At 35.2% G+C, this 16,152-nt stretch overlaps 3 protein-coding genes across 4 annotated transcripts; all 3 read left to right on the forward strand.

Annotated features, from left to right (window-relative positions):
• The first annotated feature begins 1,019 nt into the window (after nucleotides 1–1,019).
• LOC110920863 (L-Ala-D/L-amino acid epimerase) lies at nucleotides 1,020–6,023 on the forward strand. 2 transcript variants are annotated; one of them, XM_022165071.2, is made up of 7 exons: nucleotides 1,020–1,580; nucleotides 1,691–1,801; nucleotides 1,911–2,127; nucleotides 2,210–2,543; nucleotides 2,960–3,021; nucleotides 3,105–3,177; nucleotides 5,749–6,023. In XM_022165071.2, coding segments are annotated over exons 1-7 (1,194 nt in total). In that variant the 5' UTR covers nucleotides 1,020–1,184; the 3' UTR covers nucleotides 5,750–6,023. The 2 variants fall into 2 exon arrangements, with proteins under 2 accessions (XP_022020763.1, XP_022020762.1); XM_022165070.2 differs by having other exon boundaries at nucleotides 1,024–1,580; nucleotides 5,728–6,023.
• Nucleotides 6,024–8,443: 2,420 nt separating this feature from the next.
• LOC118489193 (uncharacterized protein At2g29880-like) lies at nucleotides 8,444–13,266 on the forward strand. The gene is made up of 3 exons (XM_035986871.1): nucleotides 8,444–9,440; nucleotides 12,186–12,519; nucleotides 12,596–13,266. The coding sequence occupies exons 2-3, from the start codon at nucleotides 12,394–12,396 to the stop codon at nucleotides 12,905–12,907; spliced, it is 438 nt and encodes a 145-aa protein (XP_035842764.1). The 5' UTR covers nucleotides 8,444–9,440; nucleotides 12,186–12,393; the 3' UTR covers nucleotides 12,908–13,266.
• Nucleotides 11,371–12,012, forward strand: LOC110924824. The gene is made up of 2 exons (XM_022168811.1): nucleotides 11,371–11,458; nucleotides 11,531–12,012. Exons 1-2 carry the CDS (start codon nucleotides 11,371–11,373, stop codon nucleotides 12,010–12,012), a joined length of 570 nt encoding a protein of 189 aa, XP_022024503.1.
• Nucleotides 13,267–16,152: the final 2,886 nt, after the last annotated feature.

A 16,152-nucleotide genomic window follows, 5' to 3' on the forward strand; every position in this document is an offset into this window, starting at 1 on the left:
CCGTTGTGACGACTCCTCCATGATCATCTGTGCTGCGTACATAATGACCCGAAGATGATGAATACCACGTTGAAGAAGAAAAAACGAAAAATAAATTAAATTCATTATTAAATTTAAATAAAGATAAACTAAAAAATTAAAATACCTTCTCGGTATCGGTTTAAGGCGCCTCTCCTAGTTTTCCGTTGTGATGACTCCTCCATGATCATCTGTGTTGTGTACATAATGACCCGAAGATAATGAATACCACGTTGAAGAAGAAGATGAAGACATGCTTATTTTTTTTATATAAAAGTATGATGGTTTATAAAAAAATGAGAGAGAATGAAAGAATTTTGGGTTGAAAGTGTGAGAATAAGGGTATAATAAAGTGGGATTTGAAAAATAATTTTTTTAGCAAACAACTAGTTTCAAACGGTCGAAATTTTGTCCTTTAGGCCGTCTCCAACGTCGAGAGGGCAACGAATACGACGACGCCGGGAGTGGGGGGGGGGAGGGTGGAAATGATGTTTGGGTCGACGACGGGCCTCGACGAGCCCAGGCCGAGCCCAGTACCGTCCAGCCTAAGATGGATGAGTTGATGATGTGGCAGACCTTTCACTTCCGCTTAGTTCCCGAGTTTCATTAAATCAGAGAAAAGAAAACATTTAAAAGGAAATAATTTTTAGTTGTATTCTAGAGTCTCATTAAAGGAGAGAAAAGAAGAGAAAATGAGGGTGTTTTTGCCTATGATTAATCTTTTCAATCTAGAAAGAAACAGAGAGAAAGAAAAGAAAATGGGAGAATCCTTTCTTTTCTCTCCTTAACTTAACTCGAGAACACACTCATGACTAGTGAGTAAACGGTTAAAAAGCAAACCATATACATAACATAATTTCTTAACGTTGAATGTAGACTTGGCATAAGACAATTCATGAGGTTTCCTATGCATATCTTTAATCTTTAATAACTTATTATAAAAGAAGATGTATATTATATTCTGATATGGGTATTTGTATTGTTTCTTCGTTCAAGACACAGAAGGAAGGAAGGAAGGAGTCAACAAAAACAATTCACATGCGACAAAGGATTCCACTTGGTAAACAAACAAATACATGAGTCTAGTTTTTTTCCGGAATAAATAATCCTTCCTTCCTCCCTCCACCATCTTCTTTCTCCAAACAAATCCCAATAATTTTTGTTTAATGGGTTCAATTGGGTTTTCTTCTCTGTTTTCCTCCCCAAAAGTTTACAAAAGCCCTTCAGCAAAATCAAATTTGGGTTTGATGGAGCGTTTGAGTGTGGACATTCATCGAGCAGAGGGCAGGAAATTGAACGTGCCACTGTTGGCGCCTTTTACGATCGCCACATCGAAAGTGGAGGGAGTGGAGAACGTGGGTATTCGGGTGGAACTGAAGAATGGGTGTTGCGGCTGGGGGGAGGCTCCGATCCTCCCCTTCGTTACGGCCGAGGATCAGACCACGGCGCTCAGGAAGGCCGCCGAGGCCTGTCACTTTTTGAACAACACTCAGGCCCCCATGCCTTTGGGTCACCTCTTGAGGGAGATTGCTCAACTCCTTCCTGGACATCATTTTGCTTCCGTAAGTTAACTTCCCAAGTCCCAACCCAACTATATATTATGTTATTTCATGATCCATGATCCATCCATCATGTTTGTTTTGTGTTGTGTTGTGTTTATTTCTTCTCCAAGGTTAGAGCTGGGGTCGAGATGGCTCTCATTGATGCCGTTGCAACCAGCATTGGCACCCCATTATGGAGATTCTTTGGTGGGGTTTCAAATACGATTACCACAGATATAACAGTTGAGTTTCTACTTTCTTTCTTTCTTCTTGCTGGTAGCTAGCTACCTTCTTTATGTATATGTATGTATAAAGAACAAAGATGAAGGAACCCTTGTGTTGATGATGTAGATACCTATTGTTTCTCCAACCGAAGCCGCCCAGTTGGCTTCAAAGTATTATAAACAAGGGTTCAAGACTTTGAAGCTTAAGGTCGGAAAAGATTTGAATGCAGATATTCAAGTGCTAAAAGCTATACGTGTGGCCCACCCTCATTGTCTGTTTATTTTAGACGCTAATGAAGGCTACACTTCCTCCGAAGCTATTCAGGTTCTTGAAAAGTTACATGGTGAGCTTATCATTCTTAATGCCTTAGGCACCAAGCTGCTCCATTTTTTGAGTGACTCTTGGCAATCTTAATATATTTGCAGAAATGGAGGTGACCCCTATACTTTTTGAACAACCAGTTCACAGAGACGATTGGGAAGGCCTTGGCCACGTCACTCGAATTGCCAAAACTAAATACGATGTTTCAGTTGCTGCTGATGAAAGTTGTAGAAGTTTAGCAGATGTTAGAGAAATAGTGAAACGACAACTTGCTGATGTGATTAATATTAAACTTGCCAAACTAGGTGTTCTAGGGGCTCTTGAAATTATTGATTTTGCAAAAGCTTCAGGTCTTGATTTGATGATTGGTGGTATGGTTGAAACTAGACTTGCCATGGGCTTTGCCGCCCATCTTGCTGCTGGTTTAGGAGGCTTTAAGTAAGTCAAAATATTTTTGTTTAACCTCTCCCTATATCAAGTAATATATTTATTTAATGTTTAAAAAATATGAACAACTGCCTAAATGTCCACAAAATTTAATCTGTAGAAATTAGTTAGATGTCAAAGTTCCTACTCAAAGTGAACATTTTCTCATCTTTTCTGTATATATATTATATACAACTAGAAATATGAGCCTCTTTATAATATTTGTACATTTATGAGTGTGGAGTTTATATAATTTTCACAAACGTGCTATATTAAACTTTTGCATATCTGCTTATAGTGAAATAAAAAGTTTTCTCTATATGAATATGGAGTTTATATATTTGTACATATATGAGTGTGGAGTTTACGTACTATCTGCGTTTCATTTGTTGTAATTTCCTGAACATGTTTATTAAATTCTTTAATAGATATATCGACTTAGATACACCGCTTCTGTTAGCAGAAGATCCAGTATATGAAGGTTATGAAGGTAATTTCGGCTATTTTTTGATGTTTTGGCAAAAAGAAAAGAATTATTTAATTATATCAACTTATTGTTGTCTTTTTGTGTAGTCTCGGGTCCAACTTACAAGTTTACAAATGCTAGAGGCCATGGTGGTTTCCTTCACTGGGACAATATCGCATGGTGAGTTTACCTTTTTTCATTTTTCTTGATTGTTACTTCATGCGTTATATGCATTCTTTCTTGACATGAATTATCTTAAAAAAGGCAATATATAAATGTATCTGATATTTTGTTATGTTTTATCTTTAACGGGTCAAATGGGTTATGACATACAGACTTAACCAAATATGAAATGGGTTACACTGGTCAAACAGATTGAAAGTCATCCCAATCCATCACACACAAGACCCAATCACCAATTGACACCTCACTCCATCACAATCTATCACAATTCACTCTATCACACAAGGGGTGATCATCACTCACTCTTTTTTTAATTAAATTAAAATTAAGACAAATAATTAAAAATTGCATTAAAGTTAAAAAATTACAATTAAAATAAAAAAATAAACTGCCGAAAACGTTGCAAAAAAAGAAGTTAAACTACCGAATTTAAAAAAAAACATCCTACAAGTTACATGGCCAATTCCACCTCGCACAAATTTCTCGTTTGCGTTCTATGAGAACCGAGCGATACGGTTCTTCGGCATTTTCGTGCGGTTGGGTGGGTCTCGGTTCGTCTTGTGAACGAAACCTACCCGGTTCGCCTAGATTAGCACGAACATGTGGCTTATATTTTTTCTTCGTAGTGGGCACTTTTTTACTTGAGCCTTCCATAAGTTTTGTAGGTTGAAAATTGGGTGTTTTAAGTGTGTATTTCGAAGACGTAATGAGTATAGAATGGGTAAATTGTAGAGGTATTTATAGTGTAGGAGATTTCTTTTTTATAAAAAAGCATGCCCCAATGGTTATATTCCACCATCACACCCTCCATCCACACGCGATGTACATCACGAGTTCCTCCCATCCACGAGTGATAACACACTTGCGGTGGTGTGCTATCACTCATCACGAGTGGCTATCACAAGACCACCCCGACCACCCTAGAAAAAACCTCCTGAATTGCTTAATCAGAAAGGTTAGTTTACTTTTATAGTAATACATTCCTTTAATTATTTTTGTACGGTAATATTTATAATATTTAGAAAAATGAAACAAAAAAGTTTTCGGGGCCAGCCAAACCTTACCCGACCTGTTTTGACCTGCGCTAAAGGTCAATGTTGAAAGTCTGTTCAGTTGTGAGTTAGCGAAATTCTCTTATAGATAATTCATACATAATATGCAACATGCTCTAATTTGGGCTGTTAAAAATTGCAACATTGGTTTTCTAGCAGTTAGTGGAGTAGTGAGCCAAAATAAAGGGATTTTTCATATGATCTAAAGAGGGCAGGTTGGGACCAGGGGCGGAGGATAATGGTGGCCCGGGGTGCCCTGGCCCCACCATTGTGGCAAAACTGCCCAAACCACGGGGACCATTTTGACAATTTACTCAATAGCATATATAACAGGGTATTTTGATATAATATACATATAAAATTTTTAAATTTTCTTTTTTCTAGTGTATCTTTATTTATAAAATAGCCATCCGCTATTTATCGCTATTCGCTATGTAGCATATAGGTACCTTATCGCTATTCGCCGTTAACAACTATGGGCCCCACCGAATATTCGTTCGTAGTGTTAATTTTATCGAAAATATCCGAAAAAAATATATTTTTTTGTAGTGTAAAATATTGGATTTTTAAGAGCCCGGGCCCCACCAATTTGGATTTTGAGGTCCTGCCCCCACCGAGTTTCCGTTCAAGCTCCGCCACTGGTTGGGGCACATATACTTTTTTATTTCATTTTATTAATATTCATAGATTCATAGATAATTAGAGTTTTAAATATGATTACAAAACTATTTTATAACAATAATGATATAAACTCTTCTTTGATGAAGTGCTTTTTGGAGGTTTTTTGCGTATGAGTACATCTTGGCTGGCCTTCTACCTGTTCGACCACAACCTATTTGACCCGTTTTCTGTCTAGTTAAATGTATTAGCTCAACCCTTTAGAAACAAACAGGACCCAAATTTTATGTAAATGGGTCGAAACAGCAACCTTCATTCTTTCCAATATGCCCTGTGTTACCTGTTTGTTCATTAGCAATGAGCTCAAGAAACCGGTTATCTTGATTTTGGTCCACAAGTTTCCTTAAATTTTGCACATTTCAAATTTTATGGTTCTGAGAAACGCTATAGCATGCAGATTAGTCATTAAATTGAAAATGTTAATGAACAAGGAATGCCGCATGTTGGGATCATTGTTTTATTTTTTTAATAAGCAAAAGGTGGCAAAATAGACGGGTGATTCACGTTGAGCAATTGCTCAAAATAAGTTTTGGAAAACTGGTTAGCTCTAACTTTTAAGTATGAGTCGGGTTGACCTGCAAACACATTTTTATCTGTATATATTTATGTTTTACTACAATAAGAATACACTTTCTGTGATTTTTAACCAGTTCCCATTTAAGCTAAATAAATGTGTGGCTAGCTTTGACCCATTTGACATGACATGGTAGAGATAAAACGTAATCTGAATATTTGGAAATTGCGGCCATGATCAATAAATGATATGGGAATGGCATGCTACATACATGTTTACTTAAAAACCTGAAGTAAATTATAGCATGGATTACCTGTGGAGCAGATGACTGGTAGTGGAAGAAAGATGATGGATGCTTTGTACTTGGCCTTTGTTTGTTTGTTTGCTGCTGCCTATGATCTCAGCAGTTGGTTGTACCTGGTAGTACCTTATGGAGCATCTTGTTTTTAATGTTTTGTGTTGTCTTGAAGGGTTATTAAGAAAGCTAGTTGATTTTCCGCCCGCGTGTTGCGGCGGGGACCTAATGTCTGCAAAACGCGTGTCGGCAACGGCAAGTAGATACCAAATATCAAAACATAAATAAAAATGACGTACCGATAGTCACTTCGTCCTAAAAAATGCGATTTTAAATAGTCTAATATATAATAATAGGACCCACACGTCCTAACGTTGGAAATTCGGTTGTTTTCAGTTTAGTTATTACGGTGCTAACACGTTAAAATATGGATGAGCTTGGTGGTAACGGCACCGAAAGTACCGATCCGGAAAATCATCGAAATTAGGTACCGGCACTGAAAATGCTCGGTACCATACGGTATGGTATTTGAAGGTAAAAATCAGCAAATACAGATATGGTGCTAGACCGGTGTCGAACCGAAAGTAACGATTCTGAAAATGGCAAAAGGTGGGTACCAAATTGGTACCGAAAATGATTGGCATAGTGAATTCGGTACCGATACGATACTGGTTTGATTACAGGATTTGATATGATTTGTTCATCAATAATCTAAATATCTAAGTTAATTTTACATGCTACAATTCACTCATTATAGAAAAAGACAAGAAAGAAAACAAAATAGGTTGTTTTGTATATAAAACCTGATTCAAACGAAATATTACAGTGTGTATGAAAAGTAATCTAAACGGTGCAATTACATGCGTTGCTACAGGATTTGATGAGCTCGGTACCAACCGGTACCGAAAATACCATTACCGAAAATCCCCAAAAGTGGGTACCGGTACCGAATATACCTGGTACGGTACGGTTCGGTATCGGTCGGTGCTGATACGGTACCGGTATTTGAGGGTAAAAACCGGTGAATACCGGTGCCGAACCGATTCCGAAAATGTCAAAAGTCGGTACCGAAAATATACCCCGTTTGGTAAATTTGATACGAGTACTGGTACCCGATACCATTTGCTCATCCTCTTGATGATGTTACTATTTATTTGGTTGTGTATGAAAAGTAATCTAAACGGTGCAATTACTTGCGTTGCTACATGATTTGATGAGCTCGGTACCAACTGGTACCGAAAATACCGTTAGCGAAAATCCCCAAAAGTGGGTACCGGTACCGAATATACCTGGCACGGTACGGTTCGGTACCGGTATTTGAGGGTAAAAACCAGTGAATACCGGTGCCGAACCGATATCGAAAATGTCGAAAGTCAGTACCGAAAATATATCCGGTTTTATAAATTTGATACCGGCATTGGTATCTGATACCATTTGCTAATCCCTTTGATGATGTTACTGTTTATTGTGTTCTAATTTTAATATATTGGTAAATGGTAATTGGTAATGGTAATTGCCATTAGTAAATACTTTAGCATTAATTATGTCAAATTACATATAGATGGCAAATTCGGCCACCGTACGAGGTTGAAACATGTAATTAGTTATATCGAATACTAGGTTAATAACCCGTGTAATATGTGGGGTGATGTCAAATAAAAAAAAAAGATGTTTTAAATATTATATAATAGCAAACGATTATTATAGGTTCGTTATTTTAGGTAGTTAATATAAAGTTTGGCTTCAAACCTAAATGTTATATTTGTAACGGTTGAGTTAACATTCTATTTCATATATAATTGTTATTTGGTATCTTATTTATTTAGGGTAATTGGCATCTAATAATCTCATTAGACCTTATTGGTCATTAATAATCTCATCTCAGAATATTTCCCCCATCAGTCTCATCTTTCACCTGTTTTTCCTACAATGGTCCTCCGTTAAAAAAACTTAAAGGAGTTAAGATTTTTTCCAAACTACAAACAGATTTTTAGGGCTTTTGATTAGAACGACGATACGAGTCGATTGATGTAAAACTTGTCTTGAAACGGTACTCCAAATGATAAAAACGGCGCTTCAATTCGAGTGTTTAAATTTCCAATTAACCAAAATCAAGTCACTTGGAACACTATTTCGAAGTAAGTTTTACATCAATGGACTCGTATCATCGTTCTGATCAAAAGCCCTAAAAAATAAGTTTGTAATTTGGAAAAAAACTTAACTTCGTTAAGTTTTTTTAACGGGGGACCATTGTAGGAAAAATAGGTGAAAGGTGGGACTAGTGGGGGGAATATTCTGAGGTGGAATTATTAATGACCAATAAGGTATAGGTGAGATTATTACATGCCAATTTTTCATTTATTTATTACGATCTGAATTTTAATAATATTGTAAGAATTCAAATTAGCTACAAAATCATCTTCAAAATAATATGAAATTTGACTTTTCCAGTCTGAGTATAACAATAATTTTCAAATATTGTTTATATGAAGTTTTAACTTAAAAATATACATGACTTTAATAGTATTTCCAAATCAAATTCTAATTCCGGTAGCTACTACAAAAAAAAAAAAAAAAAAAAAAAAAAAGAAAAAAAAAAGAAAAAAAAGAAAGAAAGAAAGTCAACCTTATTGTTGCAATAATATTAAAAAATTAAAATTAATCTTTAGTTAAATTATTTATATATTAGAATTTGAATTTTAAAAAAAAAAAAAGTGTTAGAATTGAGTTTATAACCATTTTGAATTTAATGAAAAAACTTCGCTTAATTATAACGTATCAATCCTGAAAAACATATTTTTTCATATAAAATCATGCGGTTAAAATGCTGGTAACTTCCACCAAAGTTTTAAATAGCATAATAAAATCATTTTGAAACGTTAATAAAAAGTATTTTAGATGGTATTGTGATTTAGACTGGAAAATCCAATTTTAGATGTATTAATTGAGTGAAATGTGTGCTTAAATATTTTTATTTATTATATAATATATAAAATATAATGTAATTAGATAGATGTGGAACGGTTGGGTTATGATGGATGATCCATAACGTCTTTATTTTATATACATACAATTGGAGTGAACTACAATTTTTGCCCTTTATCTTTATATCAAATTTCAAGTGATGTCCTTTGTTTTTAAAATTGATGGGTTTTGTACTTAATGTTTGAAAATGTTACATGTTATGTCCTTTAAGCCTAACCTAGTTAATTTTCTTTGTTAAATCAAATAACGAAAAGGATATTTTAGTCTTTCTACTCATTTGTTAAAAAAACAATTAACAAATAAAACAATATTGTATTTTACAAATATATCAGCCTCACTACTCTTTCTCTCTCTACAAAGACTTTCTCTAACACTGTGTTCCAGAGATCCACTTAACTGGAGAAGAGAAAAGAATTGTAAGGAAAGAAAAGGGTAATGGTGTTCCAGAGATTTTATTACGGGAAGAAAGGGAGAGAAGAGAAGAGATAGGGGAGGTTTTTTAGGGTTGAACTGTTTCATTCCAAATTGGGGTAATTGGCAGAGAAATGAAGAATTAAAGACCACATTCCTAATTCACTTCCTATTTTACCCTTGTAAAACATATGGCGGGTATATCTCCCACAACCTCCTGCCAAAGCTTCAACCCACATTCCATCATCTATCCCACAATTGCAAAACTGTTCCATCATTGTTTCTGTAACCTGCTCTCCTCAGCGATCTACTGTTCATCTCCCAGGTAACATCACATTCCTATTTCACATCCAATTTTGAGCGTCCTTCTCCTTTGTGTGGGTCTTTCTGTTGAAAATTTGGATTAAAGTCATGGGTCCAATTTGGGTTTTGGCTTCTTAAATTTTTTAATTTTGATTAAGTTAGATTGCTTTGATTGTTTATAGCAGAAAATTTTGAAGCGCCTGAATTTCCCCTTTGAGAAATGTATGTATGAATACTGGTTAATGATTAATCTTAATCTATAGGTTTATTTAGGTCAAATATTGTTTTAATTTATGGGTAGGTTATCTGATTGGAGGTATTTTGATATTCTGTTGGAGAACTTTTCATTCTTGATGAATATGAGTTGCTTAGCATGTTAGGTATTCGGATAGGAGTGTAAGTTTAAACTGATTTGTCATTGGTTCGTGATCAAAATTAGTCTATAGGTTTATTGTGACTGATGTTATGTCAGATGTCATCTAAATTCATTAGTAGGTTATGTGATTGGAGATTGTTTTGATATTCTGGTGGAGAACTTTTGATTCTAGATGAATATGAGTTGCTTAGCATGTTAGGTATTCAAATAGGAGCTTGTTTAGTGTAAGTTTGAGCTGATTTGCCACTGGTTCATGATTAAAATTTATCTATAGGTTTATTGTGACTGATGTTATGTCAGATGTCATTTAAATTCGTAAGTAGGTTGTATGATTGGAGGTTATTTCGATATTTCGTTGGTGAACTTTTGACTCTGGATGAATATGAGTTGCTTAGCGTGTTAAGTAGTAGATAGGAGCTTGTTTAGTGAAAGTTTGCACTCACTTCAATATACTTAACTGATCTGATCACCTTTACTGTCATGTTATCTAATTAGTTTCGACAAAAAATGAGATCGTGTATGTTGTATCTGATTAGTTCTCTTTCAGTTTTGTATAGCAATTCTCCTGTTAATAATTGAAGTTATCTAATCTGATCATCTTTCTTGTCACATTATCTAATTAGTTATTAGTCAAGTGTTACATATTTTCACTTTAAGTTGAGTCAGATCTAACCTAATAGGCTAATAGTTGTTTTAGGTCGTATTTTGTTCACCAGAATACCACAAAATTGAATTCTCCTCAACCCTAGTTTCTAGTTTACTCTTATTTGATTTATTAACTCTAATAGAGACAAGCATTAATTAAAAAACATGTCAATGCATCCTACAATAATTTCATAGAACAAGAACGTAAAGTTTTAACTAACAATTTTCTAATCTAATAACAATTTTCAATAGCAAGTAAGTTTACAATGGATAATCAGATACGCAAGGCAGCTGAACTTGTGCGAGCTAGACAATTGCAAGCAGCTAACCTGATTTGCTTTCTGGTGGCTTTCGTTGCACTACATAGATTGTCAACCAGAAGTCGTGCTAATTTACCTACTAATGATGAAATTTTACAACGATGATATGTGCGAGAAGAGATGTTACACGACCTTTCAAATGGCGGTAAATGTCGTGAGCTTATCCGCATGAGTGAGAAAGCTTTTCTGACATTGTGCAGTATCTTAAAGCGTGATGGTGGACTTCGAGCTACTCAACGCATGTCTGTTGAAGAGCATGTTGCAACATTTTTGCACATTGTAGGCAATGATTTGAGAAATCGGTTTACCTCGTGGCTATACCGTCGTTCTGGGTCAACAACTAGTCGGTGCGTCCATAGAGTTTTGCGAGCGATTATATCATTAGAAGGTCGTTATATTCAACAACCTAAAGGTGATATTGTCCCAAAAGAAATCCAGGAAAAAAAAAAGAGATTTTATCCTTTTTTTTTAAGGATTGTATCTGTGCAATTGATGGAACACATGTTCGCGTCAAAGTACCTAATAAGGATGCCCCTAGATATCGTGGTCGTAAGGGATACCCGACAACAAATGTATTGGCTGCTTGTACATTTGATTTAAAGTTTACGTATATGCTAACTGGATGGAAGGGTACAACATCAGACTCAAGAATTATAAAGAATGCGCTTACTAGAGATGATAAACTAGTCATTCCAACTGGTAATTTCTTTTACCAAATTTACTTAAATTGTTTAATAATGTATTCTAATACTAATTACAAGTTGTTTATAGGTAGATATTGTTTAGTAGACGTGGGTTTACCTCACACGAGTACCCTAATAGCACCATATAGAGGTGTTAGGTATCATTTGAAAGAGTACTCCATGCACGCCCCTGAGAATGCAAAGGAGTTGTTTAACCTTCGTCATGCATCATTACGCAACGTAATTGAACGAGCATTTGGTGTCCTAAAAAAGAGGTTTCCTATTATTAGAAGTACAGCGGAACCATTGTACTCGTGCGAAACACAGTCTAGCATCTTTTTAGCATGTTGTATTTTACACAACTTTTTACTAGAGGAAGATCGTGACAAAGATCTTAAAGATGAGGTCATACAAGAGGTGTTAGATGGACCACAAAAGGAAGAAAGTCAAATTACAAGAGACATACGTGAGGGTAGTACGAGATCCGAAAAACTAAGGAACTCAACTGCAAATGAAATGTGGACCAACTATTTGAATTATCCAAACAATGAAATAGATATGTCAAAGTAGATTTAGAATAGTACATTATAGTATTTCATTTCGATTTTGTATTGACTGTTATGGTTTCAATTAATTGGTGACTTTGTTCTTTTTTATTCGTGTGTGCATATACTAATTCTATTTAGCATAAGCAACCATTTACATATATACATATTTGAATTTATGTATCTATTACCATGTAGAAAGTTATCATGAGCAAACACGAACCCACCAGAAAGAAGGAACAAATAAAGTGGACAGAAAGTATGGATAATATATTCATACAATCCATGATAGCGCAACAGGATAATGGCAGTTTTACTTCACAAGCATACAACAATATGATTGAGGAGCTGAACACAAAGCTTCAAATTGAATTGACCAAAAAAACATTTGAAGCATCGTTTAAAAATGTTGAAAGAGCATTTTTCTCAATGGTACGACATGTTTCGTGGAACGTCATTGAGTGGATTCTCTTGGAATTCAGAAACTCAATTAATTGAAGCGGAGGATGAAGTCTGGGATAAATTAATAGATGTAAGTTTTTTTAATTATTTACTTGAATATTTAGAATATCGCTTATAATACTAATTAGCTTAATTTTGTTAAATAGTCAACGCCTGATGCTGCAGTATTGAAGACGAAGAAAGTCTCAAACTTCAATGAAATGCTACAACTATTTGCAAAAGATAGGGCATCCGGAGCACAAGCTGAAACAGCTAAAGAAAGAAATGCCCGACTGAAAGAAAATGACAACATTAACATAGAAACAATTCCAGAAGTTGATGACTTATGTGCTGCCAATGATGTAGTTCTGGAGAGCCAATGCAATACTGATGATGATCTTCAAGTGCTACCTCCTACATCTTCTCGTGCAAAGAAATGTAAGAGTAGAAAAAGGTTGAACAACAAGATGAAGATTTAACCTCTGTGATTATGAATGGCGTTAGCAGTGTGGCTAATGTTATTTTAGAAGGCAATAAAATACTTGAAAGAGCTTATCATCACGAGTACACAAGTGAAGAAATTTATAATGCATTGGAGCCATTGGGTTTGGATTCCCATGAAATACGTGGAGCTTGAAATTACTTGGCAACCAACCAAGCAAAAGAAAGGATGCTATATAGTTGTCCTCCTCTAATACGGTTGGGTTTACTAAGAGATATGATGGGTTCTGGTAACTAAGCGAGTTTAGGATGCTTTTGTCTAGTTGAAGTTTTCCTTTTTTAGTAACTTTTATTTGTTTGTTGGGTATTTTACTAATTGCTTATGGATCTTGTGATTGTTTATGATGCTTAATTACATTAGGTTTGGGATTGTTTATGACTATAAATTACATCAGTCTTGGGTTTGTTTTTTTTACTAAGCCGAGCCTGGTTTGGGATTGTGTATGATGCTACAGTACTTATATTTCACTGCTCATCTTCTTGAACCATTATTTCTTTGATTGTGATTCTTGAGCTATAAATATATTACCCGCTGATGAACAATGATAGGCTGTTTGATAAAAGTATGTTGCTATAATTCAAGATAATTAGACCTGCATGGCCATTACGTCGCTCCTGAATATTTGGAACAAAACACAGATATTCTTGACTTGTTGATACCCATGTAAGCCTTTTATATAAACCGATTTACTTATAAATAGTTCGATCTAGGTTAAGTTTTTTCGCTAACGGGTCAAAACATTGTATATCTAGGTATGATGACCTGGATACTGCCATATCATTAGATGCAGCAGCAACATTTAAGGTAATGTGTACATGTTATGTTATGTTCATGAAATCATCGTATGAATTGCAGATCTTGCTGTTGGAGCATCCTCAAGATCCACATTTGGTGTGCGCACAAATGAGTAACCATTTTGACCGTTACAAAGAAAATAGTAGACATGCCAAATCGAACCCATTAGCGAACAGGTGGGTCACTTATAGGTATTTATTTTATTAGGACCATGTCAAACGGGTCAAAAGTTGCCCACTTGAGCCTAAAGATCGTCCTAACGCTAAAGGAGGTACTATTATATCTATTTATTTAAAAATCTTGTTACTGAGTGTTTTTGAAGTTATAATTCTACATGACTGATATCGTTGGCATTGGCGAAGCTTGAGCTTTCCGACCGGGGGGTCGAAAACGTATATACCAAAAATTTCTATAAAACCGGGGGGTTAAAAACGTATATACACAAAAAATTTTATAATTAAAACTACACACTATCCACTAACGAGCAAAAAGTTTAGGGGGTCGGCCGCCTCCTCCTCGATTTGAAACGGTACGGGTCGAAACGATACGCGTCGAAACAATTCGCGTCGTAAGAGCCTGATTCAGTAATTTATCAACAGGGTAATATTTAGCTGCTAGATCTTTTGAGCTAACATATATATTCTTCTAGTGCTATATGGTTATTGCAAGATAACATCTACTATTGTAATACATTTTAGTTGCTTGTTCTTTTTGTAACTTTAAAATCAAATCTCATTGATATGCTGGCAACCTTGGTTATTTGTTTGTGGTGATATCTGCATCCTAAAAGAAGCTAATATTCAAAAGCTTTCAAGAAGATCAAGAGACGAAAAGTATCCAAATGCTGATGATTACAATGATACAATGTAATTGACTGTGCATGTTTAGTCCCGTAGCACAAACAGTATTGAGTGATCATTTCAATTCGTGATTTGATTCTTTTTAGTTGTTTACGCTGAGACATGTAGATGGATTTGAAGAAGAATGAAATGTTTAAAGAAAACTCAGTTATGGCATCATCAGTTGTCATGGTTATTTTATTTTAATTTTACTTAAAAGGGTATAATAGTAAAATTGTCACTTTCTTTTCTTTTTCTTTGCACTCGGGAACACACAAAATGTTTATTTTCTTTTCCTTTCTTTTCATTTCCTTCAAACCCTGGAACGTGAAATAAATTTGTATATTTTTCTTTCTCTTATTTTCTTTTCTCTCTTAAACTTTCTTTCTTTTAGTAAACTTGGGAACACAGCGTAAATACTATTTCACTCTCCTAGCCGCCACCATAACCTACCACCAGAGTGGTTGCAGTCCAGGATTAAGGAATGCTCAATGAAGCTTTTGAAATTGAAGAAGCCAATGTTCATGTTTGAAGCTATTTAAATTGCAATTGTGAAGAACTAAGAGATAATATGTTGAGTTTGAGGAAGAAAGTGAGGGACCATAAAAACTAACCACCACATATTCCTCCTTTGGTATGATTTCAGTGACACTGTCTCAAGATATACCACCGATTCAATTAAATAAACTTGAAAATTTGATGATTTAAGTGGCACTGTCTCTCATACTTTGGTAGTATGGTCTGTGATATTAATAGGTAGATGATTTAGGTCCCCAGTAAAATAAACAGATAGATAATAGATTGTCCATGAAGCAATACCATCTCAAATTCTTGAACTCGTCGAAGTTGGCACTTAATTTATTTTAATTGAAATCTTTGAAAGAGAGCGTTCCCGCATTCTAAAATGGAAGTCGATAAAGTTTGGTGGTTGGGCGGTGGAAACCAGTTCCCAAGATTATTAAGCGAGGGTGGTCGGCGGTTTTGTTCAGGGGCGGCGATTGGTTGAACGGGTTTCAGATCTACCAACAAATCAGACCTATCTCTTCAGTCGGGTTGTTTTTTAGGCTGGCAACGGGGGTTTCAGATCTTAACATAATATGACGCTTAGAAGGTGGGGAGGGTGGATGGTGGTGGTGGTGTTGGTGCGGGCGGGGTGGATGGTGGTGGTAAGTGGGAGAGAGAGGGTAGTTTTTTATTTATTTTTTATTTTTTAAAACCATTTTTAAGTATTTTTTTATAAAAGGTTGGATATTTATGTTATTTAAACATATAGTCCTTGGAAAGGTAAATTGGCAAAAAGGCCATCATGTGCAAAACACATGACTAAATTTAACAAAAACATTTAATCGGGTTAGGTCCAAAGGACATTACGTGTAAGATTCTCAAACATTAAGTACAAAACTTATCAACCTTAAAGACAAAGAACACCAGTTGAAATTTGATATAAAAATAAAGGACAAAACTTGTAATTCACTCCATACAATTGAGATGAAGGGGAAAAGTACCAGACAGTTTTATATACATACACTTGACATGAAGAGTCAACTGTATGTATATAAAAAAATTGTCTGGCACTTCTCTATTCGTC

The sequence above is a fragment of the Helianthus annuus genome, chromosome 17 (genome assembly GCF_002127325.2).
Source record: "Helianthus annuus cultivar XRQ/B chromosome 17, HanXRQr2.0-SUNRISE, whole genome shotgun sequence".
Taxonomy (NCBI): Eukaryota; Viridiplantae; Streptophyta; class Magnoliopsida; order Asterales; family Asteraceae; genus Helianthus; species Helianthus annuus.

Bases quoted from the DNA above. Each gene is read 5' to 3' on its own strand.
- LOC110920863 (XM_022165070.2), top strand. From the start codon at position 1,185: ATGGGTTCAATTGGGTTTTCTTCTCTGTTTTCCTCCCCAAAAGTTTAC. The intron at 1,802-1,910 runs GTTGAGTTTCTA...TTGATGATGTAG, and splicing joins CGATTACCACAGATATAACA to ATACCTATTGTTTCTCCAAC. The intron at 2,544-2,959 runs GTAAGTCAAAAT...ATTCTTTAATAG, and splicing joins GCTGGTTTAGGAGGCTTTAA to ATATATCGACTTAGATACAC.
- LOC110924824 (XM_022168811.1), top strand. From the start codon at position 11,371: ATGCTAACTGGATGGAAGGGTACAACATCAGACTCAAGAATTATAAAG. The intron at 11,459-11,530 runs GTAATTTCTTTT...AGTTGTTTATAG, and splicing joins TAAACTAGTCATTCCAACTG to GTAGATATTGTTTAGTAGAC.
- LOC118489193 (XM_035986871.1), top strand. From the start codon at position 12,394: ATGTTGAAAGAGCATTTTTCTCAATGGTACGACATGTTTCGTGGAACG. The intron at 12,520-12,595 runs GTAAGTTTTTTT...TTTGTTAAATAG, and splicing joins TCTGGGATAAATTAATAGAT to TCAACGCCTGATGCTGCAGT.